At 39.2% G+C, this 27,967-nt stretch overlaps 2 protein-coding genes across 2 annotated transcripts in view; one reads left to right on the forward strand and one right to left on the reverse strand.

The window, feature by feature from the left end:
- Window positions 1-418: 418 nt before the first annotated feature.
- APIP (APAF1 interacting protein) lies at window positions 419-13,562 on the reverse strand. The gene is made up of 7 exons (XM_067557549.1): window positions 13,371-13,562; window positions 9,164-9,264; window positions 7,066-7,114; window positions 5,983-6,100; window positions 4,396-4,531; window positions 1,658-1,825; window positions 419-973 (listed from the first exon to the last, which is right to left on the reverse strand). Exons 1-7 carry the CDS (start codon window positions 13,434-13,436, stop codon window positions 874-876), a joined length of 738 nt encoding a protein of 245 aa, XP_067413650.1. The 5' UTR covers window positions 13,437-13,562; the 3' UTR covers window positions 419-873.
- Window positions 13,563-13,645: 83 nt separating this feature from the next.
- PDHX (pyruvate dehydrogenase complex component X) overlaps window positions 13,646-27,967 on the forward strand; it is an 87,359-nt gene continuing 73,037 nt past the window's right edge. Inside the window, exons 1-3 of the mRNA XM_067557548.1 lie at window positions 13,646-13,875; window positions 14,784-14,976; window positions 27,855-27,938. Of these exons, the coding sequence (XP_067413649.1) occupies window positions 14,835-14,976; window positions 27,855-27,938 (226 nt within the window). The 5' untranslated portion in view covers window positions 13,646-13,875; window positions 14,784-14,834. The remainder of the gene's footprint in view (window positions 13,876-14,783; window positions 14,977-27,854; window positions 27,939-27,967) is intronic.

Consider the following 27,967-nt stretch of genomic DNA (forward strand, 5'->3'; position numbering starts at 1 on the left):
CTGATACTGACTCACTGAAACTAAAATTATTGGGTCAAGGAACCTTGGGTAGCAGGCAAGCAGAGGTTCAAGGCAGGGGCAGGACAGAGGCAAGGCTGGGTGCAAGGCAGAAGCAGCAGGAACAAGGTAAGACAGGAACAGGTACAATGGTAGGCATGAGCAATGAATGGCCAGCAAGCTGCTGCTGCTGGCCCTCCAGACTAGCTCTGCTACAGGCCCTGATTCCTGAGAGCTAGCTGGGAGGCACAAGTGACCATACAGTGAGCCTGTGTACACAATATGCTGCAGTACCAAAGTCAGGCACACTGAGGTGAAGTTAAAGCTTCTGGTCTGAATTCCTTTGTTGTGCTTAAAACATTCAGAGACCGATTTAATATGTTTATATATTTAAACAGTTACAAAAATGACAATCTGATAGTTACATTTTGAGACATTTAATTTTAAGAGAGTTTCATCTACTACTGATCACTGATTCTTTGGCAACAGGGAGCGAAATCCACTGTAGTTTTCCTGTCCAAGGTACACAAGTGCCACAGCATGCCCGCTGGAATTAATCAAATGGCATTCAACAACTGCCACTGATGGAAAAAAACAACAGGCCTAAAACCGGATTGCTAAGCATGGCCCTGATGCTGCAAGTCAAGGTGCGCGCCTGAGCATGAGGGTCTGCCTGCATGGATCAGCTTGCAGGATTGGGGGCTATGTTTCCTCCACTTGCTGTTATTAAACACTTTTGATCTAATTCAACTTTAGAGAGACATAAAACATGCTGTACTAGATGCAGTTGTAAATGTTTGAAGGTTGACAAATGCATTTCCATGTTTTGCGCTGCAATTTTGGGTGGGTGGGGGAACAGAACTGTGGTGTGGTGGTTTATATGATCCTGTTTTCTTCAGCTGGATGTTTTGCAGGATCTAGTCCATGCTGCTTCATCTGTACGGCGATATCAAACAGGTAATCATAACATTCACACCTTCAGTAAAAACAGAAGAGGAGAAAAGTGGAGTTGGAATGCATCCTTTGGAAGCTGCACATTTTTAAAAAGAACATTGGTTTTCTATACACTGAGCATTGATAGCATAGTGATCAGGCAGCACACGCCGCTCTCACTCATCTTTATTGCAATATCCACTCCACCTTCATATTAAAATCGCTGGTGGGGAAGGGTTAAGCAAGGGCTCTGTAGTGCCCAGGGTTTGTGCAGCACAGCTTTCCACTGGCAGGTGGGGAAATGGATTCCCATTTATGGGACACAATATTATTTAAAACCGCTCATCACTCTGCATGTGTGGTTCTGTAGGCTGAGGCTCTTAATGAGGGTACTGCAAGGGGCCCATGTAGGCAGCTTGTAGATCCTCCCCAGAAGCTGATATGTATGTGGGGATGGCCCTTCCCACATGAAAAGAAGTTGCCAGGAATCCCATAAACTGGGGTGGTTGTGAAAGATGAAGAGTCCAAAGATGAAATCACGGCCTTATTGGCAAAGCTCTCCATTGACTTCAACAGGACCAGCACGTCACCCTGAGAGTCACTGGTGGTGTGAGCCTAGGGAGAGAAGTATCAACTGTGGCTGAGGTGCATGTGCAGTGATTCTACCTCCATTAATATTTCAGGGCTACTATGGCAACAGATACAACCTTCTTTACATTGCACTCACATTGTTTTGGCTTTTTCCCATGTTTCTCCCCACACATAAACTCCATGACGTCTGACCAATACAGCACAAGAGTCTGGATATTCATTCATTGCATGTGCCATTCGTTCCTTGAGGTCCTTCTCCTCTGGTGTGTTCTCAACAATGGGAACCACTAACTTGTCATCGTATCTAAACAGAAAATGAGGTATTGTTGCAATTAAAAACCAATGCATTCTGAATTGTTTTGTGTCAGGAGACTACTCTGTTCCTGATCTTACATGGCATGGATGATATCATAGTTCTTTTCCACATCTAAGAGCCATTGTGCTAAGCTTTTCCCAATCAAGGAGGTTCTCCCTCTGTTACTTAAAGATGTTACCAAATCCTCTGCAACAGTGATTCTCAAACTCTTTCATTTTGTGAACCATGCTATGCTATACATCCTGTCGGGGACACTTCCCATCCCAACCCTGATCCAACACCTTCCCTATGAAAGCTATAGTGTTTGGTTATACTATGCTGGGAATACTTGAACAGTATTCAGGACAAAAGAAAATAAAAATACTTTAATGCACTTGGTGTAACTGCTTGGTTATATATCACTTTTTGTATCTGCAGTTTATTCTCTCTCCTTGGGTTGAGGCATTTACTTTTCTCAGCACTAAATTTCCTTTCATTGCCTGCCCTTACTGCATTCATCTATCTGGGTCACTTTGCAACTTCGGTCTGTCCTCTTCTGCGTTGCAAACCCCTTTTTTAGCAACATCTACAAACTTGATCATAGCTGAATTTACTTAAACACCAAATAAAGAAACGTAAGAAGCAGCCACTCCGGATGCAGATAATAATAATTTAAAAAAAAAATCTACATTTGACTGATCTAAAAAAGACTTTGGAAACCCTGAGAGAGTTCTGACCAGGCATACAGCTAGAAGGAAGTGTTAGTGCTTGAAGAATTAAAGATGTTTCTCTAGCGTGTCAAAGCGCTTAGTGGAATACATGCAATCTGCAGACAATAGTTTGAGAACCACTGCACTATCGGCAAGTACAGTGCTGTACTTGTTTACAGTGGAATTTGCACAACAGTGTGTAATAAAGAGGGACTGGGCTATTTGGCATTGTTTGAACCTTAATTAATATTTGCAGAAACTTGTTTATATAGAGACAATAAATCTCTAGTACAAGTTCAGATTCATCCTCAAGATTATACAGGTATTTTTTGAGTAGATGGTGGAAGAACATCTTCCAAAATGGTGGATCCAAATAATAGATATGAAGCAATGCTGAAAGTAGTAAATCTAGTATTAGATGAGTTTATTCACAGAAAGATTGAAAATCTGGTTCTACACAGAGTCTTTCATGCTGAAGCATCACAAAGCTCTCTACAGTCTAATGAATGAAACAACTGGTAGCAATGTTTGTGAGCTCACCTACTACTAACATGCAGCCTGGAAATTAAAACTAGAGCTGGAGTATTGGCTAGTAGTTAGAACAGATAACTGGGAGCCACATCTCCTAGGTTCTAGTCTCAGCTCTGCTACTGGCTGTTTGATTTTAGACAAGTCACAACACTTCTCTGTGCCTTCTTCTGTGAAACCACTTACCAGCTTCACAAGGTTGTTTGTGAGAATTAAGATATACAAAGCTCCTTGAGATTCTTAGATAAATGATGGTATGCACATGCCAAGTGTTACTTTATTAGTGAGAGAAAAACAGAGAGAGACCAGGCACAGGCTACTTTTTTTTAAAAGATGTCCAGGGACAGCTGAGGGTTCAGATTTTTCAAAATTGTTTATCACTGGCCTGGCTGCTCCCACCAAGTCAAAGGTAAAACTTCATCTGACTGCAGTGAGATCAGATTTGGGCCAATGATAAATATTTTGAAAATCCCATCCTCAATATTTACCTGAACCACCACCAGAAAACAATACCCAGAAACACAGCTCCCCTGGAAATTGACTCCAAAAAAAGATTTTGTCTTTTCTTATGGTGTAGCCTTTAAAAATGTTTTAAAAGTTTTATACAAAATTCAAGATAAAAAATGCCTATCCAGTGATATAAGATGCCTTTGCCATACATTAAAAATGCAAATACCAATGCAGACAAAAGTTACAGTTTTGGCAAGTTGCCAGATTTATGTGCACAGAACACACTCTTGTACCAAATCCCAATCTCAATGTATTTCTCCTTTCCCAAAAATTTTGGGGAAAAAATGTTAGTTACAAAATTATGAAAATTAACACCAAGAAAGTGCAGAGGCATGCATCTTTAACAGCCCATATTGCTGGTCCCAACTCAATGTTCTTGGGAAAGAGTCCCTACAAAAAGCTACCACTCAAAATCTAGAATAATTAAGCTCCTTCTCCAGGGAAGTCAATGGATATGTCTACGTTGCTGGCTCCTTGGGGATCGATGCAGTGGGGTCGATTGAGCGGGTTGTGGAGCACTCAGATTCACTCAAATGCACAATAAAAGAAGAATATAGAATATGTTCTATATTCCACAATATAGAAATGTAAGGGAAATTCATTACACTGGAAAATATTGTTCTTCCCTAGACAATTAAATGGATTTGAGCTTTGGTCCAAGACACACAAGGTGAGTTTTATTCAAATCAGCCTGTGAGTGAATATTCCTCTGACTTAATTACAAATATCGCTCACCTGAATGCTGACACCACCAAAGACGCTGACATTTTTGAAGACTACATTTAAGCAGAAATAGTGTATACTGGATTAGTCTTGTAAATGGGAATATACCTGTAATACCCTCCTGAAGTGCATTTTTTTATTCCTTTTATCATTTCCTGATGAGTAATTCTAAACTCACTTCCTGGATACAGAAGGGTGGCCATGACAGCAGCTTTAGAATGAGTATGGATCACAGCTCCAGCTCCTAGGAGGAGAAGAAAAAAGGAACTTGAAATATTGAAATGTGGCTCCTTACCTTCCATTAAGATAAACTGACATGTGAAAATGAGTTTCTACTCTTCAGCTGAACATCCTTGTTAATGGACTAGACAAGGAAAATAATCAGCTCTTTAGAGCAACCAAAAGGTATGTTAATAGGAAGTAAGCTGTAATCTACAAAGAACAGTGAGAGGTATCTTTAAGATGTCGGTGGCTGGTTTTAGTGCAAATTCCAGGCAAACCTTCTTCCTTATGCATCTATTTTACATTTCCATCTGTTGAGATGACTGAAACATTTTAATTATATCACTCAAAAGCGCTGAGGTTCTAAAGAATTACAAATGTGACTTATTTGTGGAAGAAGAGAACAAAGAAGATTCAAAGAATTCAGAACAGAAGGCGAGATTACCTGATGTATAGCTATTTCTCTTTGAAGACTATAAATCGGTTCCCTGACACATCACTTCCAATCATTTTATTTTTATATTGTGGTGTGGTGGAAAGGTCAAGCACAGGAATCAAAAGTTATAAACCTGCAAAGTTGTTGAAAATTGGATATGGAAAGGGTCTACATATGCAAATGTCCTTTAAATGAAGCCAGAAATAGACTCCCAAAATCTTTTGGGGGGACAGGGGAGGCAGGGAGGAGAACAAAAGAAGACATTAATCTTGTACAATTGCACAAAACCTTCAGCTACTGTTAAAATCGAATTCCATAAAATTAAACTGATAAAGTGCAGAAGCGTGACATTAATACGCATTTTAAAAGTTAAAATATATTTTTAAATGGGACTGGTGGCATTAGATAAAGGGATTGCATTGTCTTTTTTCATTAGGATGAACTGGACAGAAACAGTAGACAAACAGGGCCTCTAACCCACGTTGTTGCAGTCATGCATGAAATGTCATGTCCATTACTAGACCCCATGTGGGTTTGTTTCTCCCAAAGATCTGATATGAGGGCATGCTATTTCCACTTACTGTAGCAAACAGTTGGGAGAGTTGCACTGTCTGTACTATTTCTGGCATTTCTGATATCAACAAATGCAAGATAAATAGAATTGTAAACTCATGACTTGGCATGCACTGTAACTAGAGAAAAAGGAAAAGTGTTTTTCAATATATTTATAATTTTAAAATAGATACATCTTCTGTCAATTATTTGAATCTTAATAGCTTTACATTTCTTATACCATTTAATCAATAATTTGGTAACCTTTACAACTGCAAATGATTGAAATATAGTCTAAAATCCATTAGTATGAAACTATTGCAAGGTCAACAGACTTCAAATTTAGCTACTATGGTACTTTCCAATTCAGGCAATATTAAATTCCAGTGATGCTATCTATAGTTATGACTTAGAAGGAGTTTCTGTTTCATGAACTGATTTATATTGATTTATTATTGTTTGAATCAAATGCATATATCGCATACCTCTCATGGTGTAAGCATTCATAAAGAGAGGCGTGCATTGGCTTTTCTTCAGTTTCTTGTGTGGTGGAGGGCCACTGATGTCCCGTTCTTCTATGTCACAAACAAACATATCTTCAGGCTGTGAGAGAGGTAGAACTACTTAAACTGTGACACTTTTCCCCAAAAACTGATTTATTTTTCTTCTGGGGAGATATCTGGAAAAACAGACTTGCTTTTTGCAGCTTTACATAAACTGTATTTTTGCATTACTAAACTGTTCTTGAACAATTTCTCCATAAGATTAAGCACAAAACCTTTTTTTATTTAAAATAAATTATGCATCATGCCAGAATGTATCCTTCCACCTATCTTTTCTTCTACAAACACATATAATAATCATTATATAGAAACCTAAGTCTCAATTAGCACAAGAGGATTCCTATCATCCTTTGTTGTATTATCTCAGATGGAGATGTGGAGCAGTGAATCTTGTTCCACATATGTTTCTGTTTCAGTGGAGTCCCCAGTATCATAAATCAGCTGGCAGTATTTACTATTCATCTCCAGCAGTACTTCTGTTTTTATTCCTCAGGGAGAGGGACTGAGATAGACTAAGGTCATCTTGACACGGGAAGATCCTATCTGCCTACAGAGAAGCCCAAGAGGAAGAAATATTTACATACAAACAAATAAAAATATGTCGAATAAAAGCTTTAACACAGATTTAACCTAACTGCATGTACACATTGTTGACTGAAATTGTAGCAAATCAGCTAAACATTGGATTGTTGGAGAACAAATCTGGGGGTGGAGTAGATTTCAGATCTCATGGTCAGTACTAATTTAGGACAAGAAAACTCAAAAGGAATAACCTACATATGCCACTGAACAAATACTGAATTGCTGCTCTGAGATCACATAATAATAGGAGAAATCATCGGTAGTCTCAAGAAGGTAGTCAGTAATAATAACCAGTTTCAGATTTCACAACAAGAAAAAAACCCAAAACCGCTTTGAAAAAACACTCAGAATAAATAGCTCACTAAAGGTAATTTTGCTCCTTTTCAAGGATGAGCTGTGAGGTAAAAAATAAGTTTTACATACCTGAATTCTTTCCTTTTGGACTCCTGATGGAGCAATGTAGATTTCATTTCTAGGAAAAGATATGGAATTTAGTTCCATGTATAAGATATACAATTTGAAATATACATACATTTGCTAGAGCCATTTCAGTACTCTATCCTTTATTGATAAAAAATTAACATACATAATACATGATAATGCAAACCACACTTCTCCTCGCACCATACCACACATTCACATACAGATTATTTTCAATATGTGACACTGATCTTAGTAGGGCAGTTGGAAGCTCTGAGAATATCCAAGATATAAATAGTCCTTTTAACCTGCTACAGATTTCACTGAGTGTATCATTGATGGAAAAAACAAAAACCTACACCCCATATTAGTTGGAATCAAAGTGGAATAGAAGGGAAACTGCAAGCAGAGACAGCTTAATAACAATTATTATAATCATTATAATTTAGTTTTGGGGAATACACCACATATTTGAGTGGCAAGTATAAAAATGCATTATATATGTTTTAAAATGTCTGAATAAATGTATTTAATTTGCATGGAAAAATATTGAACAATTCAATAAATTGAACAATTTATGTTCAAGTGAAAATTCCAAATGCTTGCAAGGCTTATATGAATGAAGAATTTCAACAGCTTTACATAAATTAAAATTATTTAAAAATAGCATGTGAAATATGTTCAGTAAAGGCCATAAAAAAGGGGACTTTCTATCAGATAATATTTGGAATCACTATTCACCTTCAAAGACCTTATTTTAAAAACTGTAGTGCAGAGACACCTAGTGAACAATTTGTCAAGCTACAGATACATTTCCTGCAATTTCAGGACAAAGACTGAGGTGTTTACATTTATGGACTAGACAGTCCTTTGAATAAGACATAACCTTCAAGATAATGTACTTATCTAGACAAAACACATGATATCTGTGATACAAAAAATGTGGTTTTAATGGATTACCTGTTTGCAGTACTAATGCATTAACAGTAATGGATTTAATTCATTGACACTTGCCCATTCTATGAGCAAGATAACTAAGAAAGCTGTATGTTAAGCCGTTAATTATTTGATTGCAACTGAAACAGAGACAAACAACATTCTTTCTAAAAGAAAAATTACTTGTTTTAAAATTAAACATTTAATGAAGAACTGACAATAGAATATAGTATTTTAAATGAAGGACAGTTGACCAAAAGTCATAGAATAATTTTCCAATACACTGTCCTATATCCGAACTAGTGCAATTATTCTAAACATTCGCTAGATTTCTCCAGTGAGCAACAATGATGAAAATTTGTCTCTCACTAACAGAAGTTGGTTCAATAAAAAAATATTACCTCACTCACCTTGCCTGAGGCAGAAAATAAAGAGGTTAAATGACCTGCCCAAGGCAACAGAGGTAGTCAATGTCAGCATATAGAATAGAACTCAGGACCATTCTAAATGGCTCTGTGCTCAGACTAATACACCATCCCACCCTGTAAAAAACGTCAGAGGGCTCTAGAATCCTTCTGAGATGCTTAACCTCACACTTTTTTAAAATCAAAGTCCTCTACTTCAGATCAGATGCTTGAACAGCAACATGGCTGCATGCATGTGGTGAGGTGATGGATACTGACAAATCTCAGTATTTCACTACTTTGCAACTTCAGATCAAGTTTATCCTGCACTAACAGTGCATCTGTGGTGTAATTATGACTGATGTTCTTTTCCTTCAATTGCCACTAAGAGGAGCTCTGTATCCATACATAACTTCTAATTTATCAAGCTGAATAGATGGTGGTGCAAAATTATATAGCAAAAGGGGTACCTATCTTCACACTCTTTAGTATTGCACACACACCAAAAATTTGTTTAGTGCAAGTCTTCTTGTTGCCTGCCCCTGCCTAAATTATCTCCCATTAATACATCTTCAGGATTTATCTGAATACAAGAATTATTCCACCCTTCTCAGAGACCAAGAATGTCACCTCTGCAACATATCTCTGTCTAATGCCTCAGTCCTGAATTTCAGCCAACCTTCATGAATTGTAGTGCACTCACCTCTTGTTCAATTGACCCCATCATCTGTATAGTTATTGCTCTCAAAACCTCCACTTACCCATGTTTCAAGCTGATTCCTCCACCAGTTCCTGTGACCCACCCTAAATGATAAAATTGCTTACAGAGCTCTGGGATCAGATTTCTTGGATGTAACTTATCCTTTAAAAAAAAAAAAAAAAAAAGTAATTGTTCACTTACAAATTTTAAAATCAATTACATGAGATGATATAATCTGAGCTATACAGGAGGACTGCGAAAATCATAAAAATCTCACAGGTGCCTGAACTAAAGATTGACAGTATGTTTGTATGCTGCACTGAACATTTTATGTGGGCCACATTAGAAAAACAAAAAATCAGATGACCTTCATAGTTAAAGGGCCTGGCCCAAAGCCCAGTGCAGTCAATGAACTTTTGGTTGAGCCCATCAAGATTAGAAATAAAAAAAGAAAGGTTAAATCATCTAGTCCATCCATCAATCTTTGCCAGTATAGGATAAGTATCCTTATGATCACAAAGTTGCATAACTCTTATTTCTCCTACCATGTCCTAAATACATTTGTCCATCCTTAGTGTTTACCTCCTTCAAATGTTTTGAAAGCAGTTAAGTTCTCCTCTTGTCAAATTACATAGGCTAACTTCCAGTGTATCTATCTCACCATAGCCACTACTATAAATTTACATTGTAAATTCATACCACATGGCCAAAGAATTTCCACTGAGTGCCAAAAATAGAACATTTTCCATCATCTCCAGAAGTATGTGTATGACATGCTTTTAAAAGTCCATGTGATGCATACTTCCTCCTCTTGAAAACCTTGAAAAGCTCAAGACTTGAATAATTTTTGTGTAGGGTTATTGTGCAAGATTATTTGAAAATCTGGTCAAATGAACACACCTTTAAGAAAGGTAACATATTTCTATGAAAGAAACCCTGAAACTGAAAATTCTCTAAAAACTTTCATCTGTATTATCATTTAGTTTCACTTAGTTGAAAATGTAAATGACCTATTTTTGATTCTCCTCTGATGGAAAAAGCTATATTAAATACATTTTAATTAAACAGGCAAATCTATTCTCCAAATACTTATGCTGCCATGGTCCTGCAAAAACTCCTGCACGTGGTTAAATTTTATAGCTACAAAGCAAGTACATAAGTGTTTGCACAATACTTACTTTTGATAGTCAGCACTCGAGTGTATATAAAATTAAGTCAAATTTGATTTTAATAATTCCATCACCCTCCAGATACATCTACTTCCCAGAACATCTTCCTTTTCTGAGCTTCATTCACTATACACTATTAAAAGTTTCTAACCTATGTACTATGTTTCAAAATTCAAAGAAAAGTTGTCTCTTTACTCTTGTGACTAAAAATAACATGGCATTGCACTTTTGAGTATATAAACTTAGATTAAATAGGTTTCTTTTATATATATACACATATATATATATAAAAATATGATTATGCAATATGAGTTTATATATGTGTATAAATTGTAGATGATGACACTTTCTAAGGGCTCCATATTCTCTCTGGTTAGTGGAGAGTCTGTCGTAAATGCTGTAATTGTGACAATATAGTTGTTTCCTTTAGTTTTAACATCACTGGAAAAATAGACACGCATTAAAAAAAAGTTCATAGTCAGCAATATTTTTTTAATCTAGAAGATTAAGACAGTCCTAGCATTTTTCCAAGGAATTCCAGGATTACAAAAAATAAAAACAAATACACCCTCCTATATTTTTCCAGGAACAGCAAATGCTCTATTTATTCACCACATAGCCATGAAGATCAATTACAGTATTTTAAATCAAATACAAGTGTTTCCAATTTTTAAAAATTAAATGGTTATATATATATTTAATATTGTAGTCCTTTCCCGTAACAGACAATGGCTGTATTCTCCTTATGAACCTCAGCTATCAACATGTTTAAAAGGCACTTGGAAATTCAACAAACATAATCCAGGATTATTCTTTGATAAATCTGGACAAGCTGTCATTTGTACAACTGATTTAAATTTAAACAGAGACACCATTCTTCCTCTATGATTTATTATCTTTTGAAAACAATAAGTCAAGTGAAGCAAGACCGTTTAAAAAAAAAAAGCATTTTGTTAAAATGTACAACAGAAACTTTAGAAGATTTTAAACATTTCATTGGCATAGAACTAAAAATCATTTTATCTGTGGGAGTCCATGTATAAGAATCCCAAGCATTTATATTTACATTGATGAAAAATAAATTAAACTATAAAAATTAAATCAGTTTTAAAAACCTGAGTTGTCATTAGTAACAGTTAAAATACAGTTTTAACGTGAGTTTTATACTGAGATTGCTATTAACTAATTTATCGTTCTTCATTTTTCACAGTCTGGCAGATGCCAAGAAAACACACAGTGGACCAGATCCTCATCTGATGTAGATCAGCACAGCTCTACTGAAGCCAATGGAATGATTTGATTTACATCAGCTGAGATCTGGCTTGTTAGTCTTCTGGTTCGGTTTATAAAAACAATCCAACTCTTTGTGATGCCTTCCATGTATAATTCTGGCTGCAAAGAAAAATGACACAAAGTTTCCATGAGCTCTGAGAAGAGATTATTGTATTAGCTCACCAGATTATACTTTAAAGTGAGCTTTCAAATATCAATAACTGACATTTTCTGAAAGCATTCACTGAGAATTTAAAGAATTACTGTTAAATCAATAGGAATCGGATATATAGTCCTCTTGTAGCTGCGTTGGTCCCAGGATGTTAGAGAAACAAGGTGGGAGAGGTAATTTCTTTTTTTGGACCAACTTCTGTTGGTGACAGAAACAAGCTTCCGAGTTTATACAGAGCTCTTCTTCAGCTCTGGGAAACTTACTTAGCTATGACAATCTGAGTAAATTTCCCAGATTTGAAAAAGAACGATGTGTAAACTCAAAAGCTTGTCTCTCTCACCACCTGAAGTTGATCCAATAAACGATATAACCTCACCCACTTTGTTTCTCTGGGAATTGGATTCTTTATTAAAGTTTTTTTTTTTTAAAAAAGGTTTTTTCCCCCCACAATTTGATTCCAAACCACTTGTACTCAAAATGTGTTAAATTATTTTCATATTGTAATATAAAGTAGACTTTGATAATCTGTGATAATCTTAACAAATCCATTAGTAGGATTAAGACAATTTTCAACAGCTTAAAAACCAAAATACAGTGGACCAACAATGCTATTTTAGGATGTGAGGATGAATATGCAATGTATTAAATATGTATTTTCTCTTCACAAAATCTTCATAGGGACAATATGTATTTCCCTTAGAAACGAGCACAATGACATCTACAGAAGAAGTCATACAGCTGCTATTTCACATTACCTGTTTTTAAGGCACCAGATCCTTGCAGTAAATCACCACAAGGATTCTTTGGATAGCTACAATACTTTGCATATTTAATTTAGTAAAAGCAGCTGTTGACATACATAATCTAAATGAAATAAAATTTAAATTTATCCAAGATAGATTTCCTTTTCCTACACCAAAACAAGATTGGTTCTAGTTGCTCTTGTAGATGAGAAGTATTTGAACATTTGAGTCTGTTAAAATGATTCTAAAACTAGAGTTTACTAAAACACATCTTGGTGCGTTATGGCCCTTATTTAACTACTATGAAGGCACCGCATCAGCCTTTCATTTTATCAGCTCCTCAGTTGGGATAGGTTAATACTTGATGGGTGACCTCCAAGACACCTCAGCTGCTGTAGGAAAGTGTCAGGCAACTCAATGGGTGGAACCAGGCACCGATTCAGTGACACCGAATGATACTGAGGCGCTCCGTGCTGTTGCTGATGCAATGTTGCAATCTTGTAGATGGTAAAACAGAGGTCCTGAACACATCAGGTAATTAAAGATTCCGTTGCCGTTTCAGAAGAGTTGGGACCATTATTAGCACTAGTGCCCTGCCCTGCCCTGCCCTCCCTTGAGTCCCTTCCAGTCCCGGAGATTACACCCCGCCTGCTGCGTTCCCTGCTCTTTGACGGATCGTTCTTCTTTCCCTGCTGCTGTGCGCCCTCAAACAACTTCTGCCTTCCACGTGTCACGGACGGATACAACGATTCCCGGATGCGATCATTTATAAAGTGGCCTGGACTCCTTTGAGCTAAGCTTTCTGCCCCTGCACCCACACAGCAGGCCGGTACCCGCTGCCGGGTCCTGCACTGAGGGCTGCCCTCCCCCCCCCACTCGCCCTGTGGGTCCTCCCGCGTGCGGGGCGCCTACCTGCGCTGCATCCCCGGGGACGCAACCACCAACTCCCAGCCGGCAGCAGCCACCGCCCCCAGCCATGGCGCGGGCAGGACGCACGGAGCCGCCAGAGCCGAGCCCGCACTGGGCAGGGCCCCGAGGTCCTTCCTCGCGCCGGGCGCAGGCAGGGAGGGGCCGGGCGAGCCCCACGCAGCCTCCGCTCCTTGTTTAGGGAGGGGGGGCCAGCAGCCGCCCCCCAGCCAGGGCTGGGTTATTGTCTTGCAAGCCGAGGAAGCGTGTTTAGCCGGGGTGGGCGTGTTTTAGTCCAGCCGCGACCCCCCCGCCCCATCCCTTCCAGGCCGGGACAAGGGGGGCGCCTCCGGTCCCCGGAGCACGACCCCGCGTCCCCGCCCGGCCGTGCGCTAGGCGGCGGGCAGCTGTGGTCCAGCCCAGAGTCCCCCTGGCTGAGGAGGCGCCCCCAGGTCCAGGGGCTCCGCGCGGAAGCTCGAGGCACAGCTGGGACGGGAGCGAAGGGAGACAGGTCAGCGGAGGGTCCGCCTGGGTTTCAAGCCAGCCCGGGCTGCAGGGGGGCCCCCGGCTTGGGAGAGGCCTGGGGACAGCGCTGCGCTGGAGCGAGCTGGCACGTGCCGGAGCCAGGCGCGGGCAGAAGGAGCCGCAGCCTGTCAATCACGAAGAGGCAGGATGGGGGTAGCCGCAGGCCCCGGCCTGCCACGTCCAGCTGGTGTTACCTGGGCTCACATCCCCGGGAGCTCTGCTGGGCAGGAGCCTCTTCGCCCCGTGCCTGCGACAATGGAGCCGGGCCCCACAGGGCTAGCCAAGTACAAAGAACTGTTGCCAGCTCTCCTGAGTGTCCCCTGGGGTAGCTTCCTTAAATCCCCAGCTTCTGGAGCCAGGCGTGGATCTGGCTTGCCATTTAAAACACAACTTTTTTTTCCCTCTCCTGGTGGAAGACAGGAACGTGACCCCAGGGAAGTCTGAGGGCTCCCAACCCAAATGTATTATTATTATTATTTTAAAACCCACCATGTCTTTTAAGCCGATCCCACTATTTCCAGGCCCTGCCCCATTGAACGCTCAGGCTTGGCGATACTGAACAAAAAAGGGTATTCTGGGGAAATCAGTCAACACCCCGAAACATCCCCTGAAGCGCTACCCTCGGCAAATGCTCGGCACAGGAGCCGGGTCTCTGACTCTGACACTCAGCCACGCCTGTCTAGCTTGTCCTGACCATCAGGACGTGTGGACGGCAGTGTGTGCCTTTTGGTTTATGCAGGCAGGGAGCTAGTCCGCCATCGGGGAAAGAGGAGTAGCCCATAAGTGCCCACGCGATAGCCCTGGCTCCTGGCTGCAAGGGGCTGCCTGCCTGCCTAGTTGTGTGGAGACAAGGAACAGCTGTTGTGAGGGGAGTGTCTTTTTTTTCTCTCTCAGGCAGTGAGTTGGACAGCCCCAGCCTTGGGTGGGAGGAGACAGGAGAGCAAGATGGCAGCCTCCTTGTGGCTGAGCTGCGGCAGCAAAGGGATGGTTAAACGACTGATGGGTAGGAGATTAGTCGCGGGGGCATGTGCTTTTTTCCGCCCTGGAGGAGGCTGGAGGCGTCTGCACAGGAGCCATGAGCTGCTGGGTGAGTATTTGGCCTGAGTCACAAATAGGTAGTTCTGAGTAGGCTGCCTGTAGCTGTTACAACCTGCTGCAGCTGTGTGTGGGGGCAGCAGTGACTTTCAGGGGGAAGGAAAGGGCATGGTAATGGCAGAGGCCAGGTGCCTGCGAGGAACCCGTGGTTAGCAGAGGTCGGGCACGGGCAGTGTATCTATGCAAGCTGCGTATGAAGGTGAGTAGGTGACTTGGGCAGAGCAGAGGGTACATGCAGGTGCCTGGTGTTGAAGTTAGTGGGTACCAATGTCAGGGTGTAGGGGGCAGAAGCAGAGTGGGCATTGTGGTTAGCTAGTGGGAGAAAATGAAGAGGGTGGGTAGCCGTGCTCTGTTTGGCTAGTGGAAATGGGATGAGGGATGTAAGGTGTAGGGAGAAAGAAAGATGGTGGTGTGGGACCAAGCTCGGTGTCTAAAGGACAAAGTGTTTGGCAAATGGTTTTAGACTATTTTCTAATAATGATAGTTGTGGCTGCTTTTGAGTTGAGTGGCCAAAGAATACTGAAAACTCTCTTCAAGAACTAACGCTGTCCTCTAGTTTTTATATTGTATGTTAAAATAGGTGTCAAGTCTTTCTATCTTGGTCTTTCTTCATTTCCCAGGGCCTGTGTTTTGCACTTATAATAGCACCTTTTACCAATGATCTCAAAGTCCCTTATCGTTTATAGAACTCTATTTTATATTAAGCCTCATATTCCTTTGTGATAAGGATAAGTAGCAGTATCCCTATTTTACAGGTTTGTTGGAACACTGGAGGAATGAAGCACAGAGAAACAAAGTAATTTGCCCAGTAATTTGACACATACCAAGTCATTAGTAGAACAAAAACAGGACCATGATTCCCATTCCCTTGCTCTAATAGTTCTAAAATCAACTCATGTACTTACCACTCTTGAATGGATTATTTTTTAATAGTGTGAAACTTACTAGAGCACGAAAGAGTAAATACTTCACTTCTGGACAGTTCTGTTAGAGTTCTCTCAGTCATCAATTTGTGCAGAATGCATGTTTTTCATTTTTAAAAAAACAGTTAGATTTCTATCACTTATGGTTGCAAAGATAGCATTCCTGTTTACCTCAATTCACATGTGTACAGTTTTTCTGTTGCTGCAGCCACAATTTATAGCTTCTTAGAGAAAAATTGACAAGACTCTGGTATGTTTCGATGAGGTCAGTGGTAAAACTGACAAGAATCATATCACTTTCCCTCTGATGTTTAGTAAAGCTATTAGCTATCCTAGAGGCAGATAATGGGACTATTCATTGGAAAGGAAGACCCAAAAAATAGACCGTGGGGAAGAGGAGAATTCTGTATATAAAGTGCAAGGAAGACTTTCCAATTTATGACACACGTAGTAGCCAGAAAATGATGGGAAGGATCCCTAAGGAGGGTCAAGAGGCAGCTCTTTCTTAGGATATTTTCCTCCCCCCTTTCCAGGAACTGTGGATTTCTTACCAGGATGTTATTTCTCAACCTCATTGGTAGTGCCCTTGTCTGACCTTGCATATCAGTCTCTGATTAGTAGGTGTCTGGGATGTTTTTCAAGTCTGAGTGAGTTTTTAATTTTTTAAAATACACTGTAACCTATTAGTAACACTTTGTCAATGTATTTTGTGTTGTTGTGAATTGTTGTGACATTGATGTAATGTTCAGCACTTAATGCCCTCGTTCAGCAACTTTCATGTATACTTACGAAGAAGTGTGCTCCCACTGAGGACAGAGGAGATCCCAGAAGACTCAAGAATGGCAAACATAGTGCCTCCTTTTAAAAAGAGGAGTTATAGACCAGTCAGCCTGACTTTCATACCTGGAAGATACTGGAACAAATTATTAATCAATTTGTAAGCATTTAGAGGATAATAGGATTCTATGTATTGGGCAACATGGATTTGTCAAGAATAAATCATGCCAAACCAACCTAATTTTCTTCTTTGACAGGGTTATTGGCCTGGTTAGTAGGGGGAAACATAGATGTGATATTTCTTGCTTTTTAGTAAGACTTTTGACACAGTTGCACATGATATCTCATAAGCGAACTACGGAAATGTGGTTTAGATGAAATTACTAGAAGGTGGGTGTGACTGAATGCACCCCTATATTCACACCATTGTAATAATTTTTGCACAAAATATGCCTTGTGAGGTATCATTTGAAAACTAATAACTTGCTGGTCAATAATATGGTGAAATGTATGTAGCAACACTATATGTACCGTTATAAATTTCCCCTGTATGATGTTGGTAGCATATGTTCAAACCCACATGGCCCTGATTAGGAAGGAGTGGTTAAGCAGGTCTATCTTAAAGAAATGTGTGTTTACCTCAGTTTACATATAAGTAGTAAACAGCATCCTTGAGACTGCAAAAGAGAAACCAGGCAAATCTGCACTTGAGCATATACAGGGGAGAAGAAAGAGCATGGAGGCAACTTCACCCCTAGACTCCACATCACCTTCTTTACTGTATGAATAAACTTTGCTTTGAGGGGTCAGATTAATCCACTTCAAAGGGGGGACTGAATTATAAAAATGTGGGGTGTAAACACCTAAAGGATTTTCTCTCTCTCGTTTGCTCTTTCACCTAAGAAGACAGAGAAACCAGCCCTTTGGACTTAGAGGGCAGATTCTGACTTGAGAATATGGTTAGCTATGTTGCTGAGAACATGCAATAAGAATTTTATCTTGAACCAAGTCTAGTTTAAGTCTTACCTACTAGGAAGCATTTTATCTTTTTCTTTTGTAATCATTTCTGACTTTAATGCCTTGTTTGTCTCATTTAAAACCTATTTCTTTGTACTATAATAAACTTGTTTTTTTCTTTAATCAGAACTAATCAATGTTGCATTTAAATGGAATTGTTTGGTAACTCTGAATAAAATAGCAACTGTTGTACATTGATCCCTTAGAGGGACAACAGACCTCTAATATCTGAATTGTCCAGGAGAGAGCTGGGCAGTGCAGAACACATGTTTTTGGGACTGGAAGTATGTTGGGTTCACCCTGAAAGTAGTAACCAAGGCTGTTGGAAGCTGGTGTGTGGCTGTTGTGTAGCTGACAGGCTGCCGGGGTCAGAGTGGCTGGACCAGGACTGCAGCTATACAGAGACACACAGGGTGTGACCTCCTACTGTTTGTGAGAGGCCCAGGTTGGGAGCTACACCAGGAAATCATTGTGAGGCACCTAATGTTACAAGGCAGTAGGTGACACAACTCCTCACTGGTCTGGATAGCACCCTGGAATGTGAGTGTTGGTGCGAAATTGGTTGAAAGACTGTGCTCAAAGAGTAGTTATCAATAGTTCTCTATCAAACCTGGGGATGTATCTAGTGAGGCCCTGCAGGGGTCCCTCCTATGTCCAGTACTAATCAATATTTTCATTAATGACTTGATAATGGAACAGAGAATATTCAGGTAACACAAGCTGGGAGCAGTTACAAGCACTTTGGAGGACAGGATTAGAATTCAAAACAACCTTGACAAATTGGAGAATTGGTCTGAAATCAACAACCTGAAATTCAATAAGACAAATGCAAAGTATTACAGTTAGAAGGGAAATATCAAATGCACAGCTATGAAATGGGGACTAACTGGCTAGGCAGTAGAACTGCTGAAAGGGATCTGGAGGTTAGAGTGTATCACAAATTGAATATAAGTCAGCGGTGTGATGCAGTTCTGAGAGAGGCTATCATTTTGGGATGTATGAATAGGAGTGTTGTATGTAAGAGACAGGAAGTAATTGTCTGATGTCCTCTACACTGATGAGGTTTCAGCTGGAATACTGTGTCCAGTTCTGGATGTCTCACTTTAAGAAAGATGTGGATAAATTAAAAAGAATCTAGAGGAGAACAACAAAAATGATAAAAGGTTTATAAAACCTGACCTAAGAGGAAAGTTTAAAAAACCAAACAAAAAATACTCTGGCGTGTTTAGTCTCAAGAAAAGAAGGTTGAGGGGGGAACTGATGATAGCCTTCAAATATGTTAAGGCCTGTTATAAAGAGAACTGTGATAAATTGTTCTCCATGTTCACTGAAGGTAGGACAAGAAGTAATGAGATTAGCAGCAAGGGTGAGTTAGGTTAGATATTAGGATAACCTTACTAACAATAAAGATAATGAATCATTGGAATAGGCTTCCAAGGGAAGTTATGGAATCTCCATCATTAGAATTTTTAAGAAGAGATTAAACAAACACCTGTCAGAGAAGGTCTACTTGGTCCTGCTTCAGTACAGGGGGTTGAAGTAGAGGGCCTCTGGTGGTCCCATCCAACCCTATATTTCTATAAATGTATTGCTCTTATAATTGGACAATTATTACATTTTATGGAACAGTTCAAAATTGCCCTCAACAGGTTTGTCCCATCCTGTCTCCCACTGTTCTTAGCACTGGCCACCTCCTTTCTCCCTTCTCATTTTTGGTGCAAAAGCCTTCACTTCTGCAACTCGTGTTCCCTAGGATGGCCTTTTCTGTGTCCCTATGCTTGAGCAAATCTCACCTAATTACAAATCTTATCTGTCAAATCTTTCCCTTTGTTATATCTCTTAATTTCTCACCATCATTTATTTATATATTTCACTCTGTAATTAGTGTTATTTAACCTTGTTGAGCATTTTGGGATACACTTTGCAGGAAAGATATTATACAAAATGGGTGTGTGCGCACACGTGTGCTTGCATGAATAGTGTTTTAGACATAACTAATTTTCCTAGATGAGCGTTCATACCTGACAGAGTAAAAGAACTAGTATTATAATTGTGGAAAAACCATTCTTTCTTTTGTAGAATGTAACTATTCAAGGACACACAGCTGATTCCAAATTCCTCCCCATGAATTAGAGCTGGGATTTGACTTCACTTTGCTTTATGGTGGTTTTTTGGTTTGTTTTTGAATATTCATAGATTATAAAGTAAGAAGGAACCACTGTGATCAGCTAATCTGATCTCCTTTATAATACAGGCCATAGAATTTCCCTGAATCAATTCCTGTTTGAACTAAAGCATATTTTTTGAGAAAAACATCCAATCTTGATTTGATTTAAAAATTGCCAGTGATGGAGAACCCATCTCAACCCCTGTAAATTGTTACAATGGTCATTTATCCTACCTGTTAAAATTTGCACCTTATCTCCAGTCTGAATTTTTTTAGTTTCTAGCATTGTATCTTGTTAGAATTTTGTATGCTAAATTGAAGAATCCATTGGCAAACTGTTGTTTCCCATGTAGATACTTTTACACTGTGCTCAAGTCACCCCTTAACTGTCTTTTTGATCAGCAGTTTGAATTCCTTGAGTCTGTCACTAACTGGCATGTTTTTTCAGTCCTGTTCTATGAATCCTCTACAATTTATCATCATCCTTCTTGAAGAGTGGACTTCAGAATTGCACAGATTATTCCAATAGTAGGCATGCCAGTGCCAAATACAGAGGCAAATATAATCTCTGTAATCGTTGATATTCACATGTTTATATATCCAAGGATCTCATTTTGCCTGTTGGTCTCAGCATGGAACAGGGAGCTCAGGTTCAACTGTTATGTCACCATTTGAAATGTAGGGATTTGCAGAGATGAGTTAGGTGCTTGTTTGAGCTGGTTGGTTTATTACTTGACTGCTGGAGTCCTATCCTGCCTTCTTTGCACAGGCAAAACTTGCATTGACTTGAAATGTGGGTTTTGGGTGCCCCAAGATTGAATTTCTGATTGTTAGTTACTGATATAATAACTTAAAACTAGCATTAGGTCAGTTATGTGATAGATGATGCCATCTTCCAGGCCTGAACTTCAAATGGTTTTCACTTCAGGCAATTGGCCAACAGCCTTGCATGACCAGAACAGATCAATGGTTTACCTAATCCATGTCTTACTCTAACCATGACCAATTCTGGATCCTTCAGGGGAAGACAAACACCCCCAGTCCCTGTCTAATGTACAGTGCTTTACGATGAGTAAAAGGGAAGATTTCTTCCTAAAGCCATCTGATGAAACAAGTATTGATAGCTCCTGGAGTTTGTATCCTTTTTCAGTCATTCTGATCATTGCTGTTTTTATTAGTGAATAATTTAGTGGTTCCAAAAAGATATCCAAATTCTAAAAAGTTCTCACACCTTCTTAATGGTGTAGATCTAAATAGTGTGATTATTCTCTGGATGATTCCCCTTCTAGTCATGATAAAGTGGGCTATATCTCCTGTGGATGGTGATCAGATAAACTATTGCTTCAGTTCCAAAAGGACATTATGTGGAAAAGTAATATTGGCAAAGTAAAGTTTTTTCAATTGTCTGCTAATGTGAAAAGGCAATAGGAAAGGAGGAGAGCCAGCATCTTATGATCAAACATCTGCCTGCAGATAGTCAGCCAAGTGCTGGTTAGGTTGTCACTGGTATACAACATCCATTTCTTATTCTGTGCCTTAGACACTACATCACATATCACAGGCTCTTTAAAGTCAGACTAGAATTTTCAATTATACATTTGTGATGACTTTCTCTATTTAAAGATTTTCCTGTCATATCCATAACAACTAAAGACTTCTTAAAACAGGTCCTAGAGCAAAAATGGACTAATTCAGATTATATCCAATTTGTACCAGTCTAGGAGAAGCATGCTTTCCCATTGTAATCAGTAATTGCATTATTAACATTTCTTGCCCCTAGCCTTGCTATAATGTTGCCTTGTGATATATATTCCATAGCACCTGTATTTTGTCTAGCCTGCAGATGGTGCAAGTGTGTTATCTTTAGAATGGTTTGAACAATGTTATTTTAATGAGCCCTCATTTTAGGGAATGAGCTGTGTCTGACCCTTGTGGAATATAGATGTTGCACAGGGAGAGAGGAGCTGAAGTGAAAGATGACTGGGTAATTCATTCTGGCATTGATCCAACCCTCTACTATAGATCTTTGGTTTACATTATGTGCTCCCATAAGCCGAGAGATTCAATATGAAATTCCAGCAATGCCATATGTTGATTAGTCAAAGTGATGAAGCTTAGATCTGCTTCATAATAGCAGCAAATTGGTTTGTACTACATTTATTTTTGAACAGGTAATGGGCATTCTAAAACTCTGTAGGGCTGCACATTAAATTCAATATAGGGCTAGAACCCTGATGAAGCAAGACACTGGTGTACTTTTTTTTTTTTTTTTACAGGAGAGAAGAAAATGGTCCCCTAATGTAGTACTTCATTCTATTTTTCTTAGTTTTTTTTTTTTTTTATATCTCAGATATTGCTGTGTTATGTTTGCACTGCTATAGAAGTATAGTAAATTTTTCCTTTACAACTGACTGCGTAATGTAGGAAACTATGAAATAACATTTCTGCAGAGGACGCTGAGGCACTTATAGCTCTAGTTCACTGCAGCTTTTCTGTTTTGACAAAGTGCTTGTTGTACCCATTTCAAGGCAGGTGAAACAATAAAAAATAGTGAGTATAGAAAGTTATGAAGGCACTGAAATAAAAAGTGCAGTGCAAATCTACAGGATTTGTCGAATTCTTTTCTAACTACCGTTTACATTAGTAACTTTACAGGAATACTGCACAGTTCTTCCTTATGTTCAATATACATCCCAGCAATGTAATATACAATTTACATTAGACTTTACAGGAATACTGCACAGTTCTTCCTTATGTTCAATATACATCCCAGCAATGTATGTCAAAGTTCTTCTGCTTGGACCTGTTTGGATGGTAGTATCTGTGTCAGAAACAATTAAATCAGATCTTATGTCTGGAAGGAACATAACCCTTAAAGTGGTCACCAAAGTGGAAGTGTTATGGCCTCAGTGATGGTTTCAAGTTAGCAATTGGTTTGTGTTTAAAATATTTTAAATTGATTCTCTAAATATAATTGGTGGTAGATTTAGAAATGGCACTAAATGAACATTGGATGGCTATAAAAATATTATTGACAGCAGCAGCATAGTCTGGTGGACTGAGCTTGGAACAGGAAGCCAAGAACTTCTGAGTTCTAATCACAGCTCCACCACCACAGTAAAACTCTGTGCAAGTCACTGAAACGTGTATAAAATGAGTGTAATATTTATGTCCCAGGACTCTTGTGAGATTTAGCTCATTGTTGTACAGATCTTTGAATCTGGAAAGTGCTACATAAATGCTAAGTATTATTAATAGAAAGGGAGGATTATTGAGTATACGTTTGTCTTTGGTGAAGGGGAATTGCTCCTCATTATCTTGTTTGTAATAAGAAACTGGGTTTATTGCTTAAGTTAAAGGGTACCTTTCAAGCCTGTATGATCAGGTCCAAAAGTGATTGTATCAGTCTTAAGAAAAGGACATCAATAAATTGTTTGCTCTGCTCATGCAGACTTCCCACTTTGGATGGTGAGTTGAAGGATGAGATTGTGGTGTCTATTTTTCCACCAGCTGGCATTCACAAAGCTGCCTACGCCCTGACATTCTCCCACAGCTAACAAGTGGTTTGAGGCCCAGAGATCCCAAAGCAGAATTCTCAAATTAGGGAGGGACATGTCTGTCTTGTTAGTGGAGGCCCAAACCTGTAGGTGTGCTCTAAGCATGCCTAATACCTGTCAGACTGCAACAGGAGGGCCAGACCCAGAGCACCTGCACAAAAAACAGGTGGACACTGGGAAATGGAAGGCAAGTGTGAGAATGGTTAGCCTGAGCCAGAGCCAGAGAGATGATTTGGCTGTTAGGTTATTGGGCTCTCTAAGCAGCTGACAATGCTTAGGTACCTAACTCCAGGAGATGTTTTGTAGCTGAGATCCTGAGTGGAGGGAGGTGCTAATTTCCAGCCCATCAGCCAGGCATGCTATGTCAGAAGCTTAGACACCCAAGTCTCTCTCCTCTCCTTGGGCTGTCACTCCTGGCAAGTTTAGATAGCTTCTGAGGATCCTTGTCTTAGGTGCTTAACTTTCCCTATGAATTAAGTGGGAAGCTTGAGTAGCTTTCTCTGAGCTGAGGATTCCCCTAGACAGCAGGTATCTAGAGGCTAGGTAGTGCAGTGCTGAGCAGAGCAACGCCTATGTGTTTTGAGGATCTGGGTCTCAGTTTCTCCAGCTGTAATATGAAGATGATTTTATGTTTCCAGATGAAAAGTCCCATGGAAGTGCATGTGGTGGTGTTATACAGGGGCATAAGTGGCAGTACTGAGTTCAAAGCTTGCCAGCTCTTCCTCTGCTCCCAAACAGTCTCATCAGGGCCCCAGGCTCCTGTGATTCCAAATGTGTTTTTCTTAAAGGTTTCCCTGCTCTTCTAGTGATGCTAGAAAGTTCCATGAGATACATAAGCTACACTGGCAAAAACACGCTTATTCTGGTATAAGTGCAACTACACTAGGCCTTATTTCATAGTAGCTTTAAAAAAAATCACACCCCAAGTTGACATCACTAGGCCAGTGTAAGTTTTAAGTGTAGACCAGGCCTAACATCTGGTATTTGTGAGCCACCATGGCTAGAAATGAATGCTATATACCACTGGAAAGCTAGAAATTTCTGCTTTTTTCTGTGATGTATGTCCACTCATTACTATTTGTAGGAAGATAGGCCCATGTTAGACCTGGGTGAACTATGGTTTTAAATTGTTTGGATTTTAACATGAGTGATAGGCTCAAAGCATGTGACCAAAAAGAATAAACTCCTGAGAAAGGTGGCTTGTTTGTGTTAGACTTGTATTGACCCTGGAAATACTAATGTTATCTTATTTAAAGTTTGGGCTAAGCTATAGAAATAACGAAAACATGGTTAATTGGGCACTGGGTGCAGTATGTAACTGGTTAGAAATGCTTAGTCCAGTAGCTAGAAGAAAATGTATGGCAAAGTGAAATAAGGGGAAAAACCTTGAAAGCAGAGTGCAGCCCTAACCTGCTTCAGCTGACTTTAGCTAAGGTCCACTAACCAGCTAAGACATCACTTGTTTGTTATAGTGTATAAAACAGCAATGTTTTCTAGAGGTTGTTTGTCAGAACCTCTAGTAAACATTTTCCTTGCCCCTCTGGAGTCACGCCCTGATGGGAAGGTATTTCCTGGCCCTGATCTTGTTTTGTGTGTTCGGCCAATGCTTATAACTTGTTGTTGCTAAGGTATAGAATATAGGTGTATATGCTTGTATTTAAGGCCCGACTTAATTTGTGATATTGTGGAAATTGCAGATTCTGCAATATTAGACTTCCACTGCAATTTTGACTTTAATTAGTTTACTTTGCACAGTCCACAATTTGTACACATTTTGAGGTTTGCACCACCAGCTTTTTTTCCCCATTAGTACAGTAGAATCTCATTTATCCGAGCTGACAGTGGCTGGGGTTTAGGCTGTCAGTGCTGCACATTAATGACTGTAATATAGTTGCAGCGAAATGTCTGGTTATCAAAAAAATTAGCAAGCATAACATAATGTTGATTGTTTATATTGTTCCAGCAATTTTTCTTAAACAAATAGGTCTTCACTGGCTTTTCCAAATTACCACAATTAATAAAGATCCAATATTACTTTTCCGTGATTTTCCATGTCTTGTCTGCAACTCAGCCACAATTATTTGACAATTATCCTGTGATTCAAGTACTGCCTTATGTATATTTGTATTTTGGGTGTAGCCAGCACCAAGTGGCCTTCGTACTAATAAAGAAATGTGTGCATGGAAACTTAAGTTGTGCTAGCCCTTAATTAAATTATTTCCAACAGTATTCTTGGATGTTCACAACATAAGATCTTAAATCACATTTTTCTTACTGCCATGTTTTATTCCCACTTTTTCAGATTTAACTTATTAATTGAGGCCACTGTCTCAAACCAGGCTGTTAGAGCTGGAATCAAGTCTGTGTATTTTATGAAAGCTTTCGTAAAAGTAGTATGCAACATTAATTTCTAATTCTAGGGGACCATTTCGTGCTAACACAATGAAAATATTTGAGTAAAAAAAGCCATGGATCCATGCTTTGATCCATGCACTATTTCACATATTCTCAAAGATAAACAGGTTTTTGCAAACTTGTACAAATATTTTCAGGACCAGTAAACTTTTCTAAGCATTAAACCTGGACCAGCTAGTGATCAGAAGGAAAGATTATCGATTACTGTAGAATTGATAAATAACAGAATTTGATGAGAAATAGTCTCTGGTTTCACTTTACAAATGCTAGCATTAATGAGTAATGCTAAAGTTAAATAATTTAAGTACCAGAGCAAAGAGAGGTCCACTTCTCTGACTGATTTGAACAAGAGAGAACTAACTAGGGAATAGAAGGCGGGTGCAAATTATCTACATTTCTGCATTGCAGACTTTCTGGGAGCATGAACCATGTATAACTTCAACTCAGTTTCAGAATTAATGTGCTTTAAGGATCATGACTCCTTGGGTGTGGATCTATGGAGTCTTTGGGGAATAAAGTCTGTGCACCATATAATAAATAAATAAATAAATGTCTGTGCACCATATAATAGCAATAGCCTGCAAGCTTACTAAATCTTGGTTGCAATATTTCAACTTTGCGAAAAAGGTCCACATTGTATCCAGAAATGATGATGAAAAAAATTACATCCTGTTTTATCTGAGCTGTTGAATAAATAAGCATTCTACCATAAGTATTTCTTTACAAGTGTAATAATTTTCTTTTTCAATAGTCCATAGTACAATAATGAACACATTCAAATTTACATGCTGTATTATTGTTAATGAATGATAGAACAAGGGTGGATATTTTTATTTATTTATTTCCTTGGATTGTTTGTCCATTCACTCATTTTGTTTTTAACTGCCATTTTCTTCCTTTCTCAGGAATGTTAACTGTATTAACCGTTAGGATTCAAATAATCTTCTTCATTTGGTAGTGAAAATAAGCATATTTATCCTGGATACCTTGTACTTCTCTACTCAAACACTTTCTAGTCTAGTTCCCTCCTCTACCTCTTCAAACTGAACTTCCCCCTTTCTTAGCCCCTCTTGTGAGCCTTTAAGATATTCCCCCTCCCTTTCTCCTAGCACTGTTATAAGTGGGAAGACTCCTGCTCCCTGCTGACCTAAGTGTTGACTCCCACGGACTGTTGGATGCCTAGGACTTTATTTAATTTTTTTTTTTAAAACCATGACCTTTCTGTGAAATAGAGTTTGACATCACATCCTACTATCAGTGTTGCCTAATGTATGAGAATGAATTGTTAGCATTTCTTTCTTCCTCTGAATTGTCATTCTGTCAACAGCTTACTTCCCAAGCATATTATTGGGTTGTTTTTTTCTTCAACTCTAGATTGGGCAAAGTCTATGAGAAATTCTATTCAGCTGCTAATTCTTCTGAATACACTGTAGGTCAGGCTGGGTTGAAAGGAACTTAAAATGGTGTCAGTTTAGCTTTTATTGCTATTTATTAATAGAAATACTAGGCTGGATTCTAGTTAGAGGTCAGATCTAAAACTCATTGAACCAAAGCCAAGGCAGTGTGAAAATCTAAAGATTACCAGGCCTGCCCCCAGGACTTTATTCCATATTTTTCTTTAATAATGTGTCCTCATACATGAGTTCAGTTTGCTTGGTAGTCTACATATTAATTATGAGTTTATAGCTCAATTCAGCCTTGCTTCTCTGCATATCAAATGTATAAAAATGGGATGTGTGCAGTGTATCGTGTTCTTTGGAATTTCACTTACCATTCACATTTGTGTGTGTGTGTGCACATAATCTTAAAAAAATCCTTTTAATAAATATTTTGTTCCGATAGCTTTCAGATTCACACCCTGCACTCAGCTTATTTGTTGAGTTATGCAGCTGATAAGGGGAGTGATATTAAGGAGATTGATAATGTATCTACTGTATTTTAGGTTATTGAAAATAACAGTAGTTTTGTGATAAGGAGATGTTTTAGTGGTTAATTCCAGTGTCTTGTTTTCCAGGTATTCCTGCTGTTAAAATACTCATGCCTGCACTGTCTCCTACGATGGAGGAAGGAAATATTGTGAAATGGTTAAAAAAGGAAGGTGAGACACAATTATCTAAAACTACGATT

This window comes from Emydura macquarii, unplaced genomic scaffold (genome assembly GCF_026122565.2).
Source record: "Emydura macquarii macquarii isolate MOO-44397 ecotype Brisbane River unplaced genomic scaffold, CSIRO-AGI_Emac_v2 contig_1876, whole genome shotgun sequence".
Lineage (NCBI taxonomy): Eukaryota > Metazoa > Chordata > Testudines > Chelidae > Emydura > Emydura macquarii.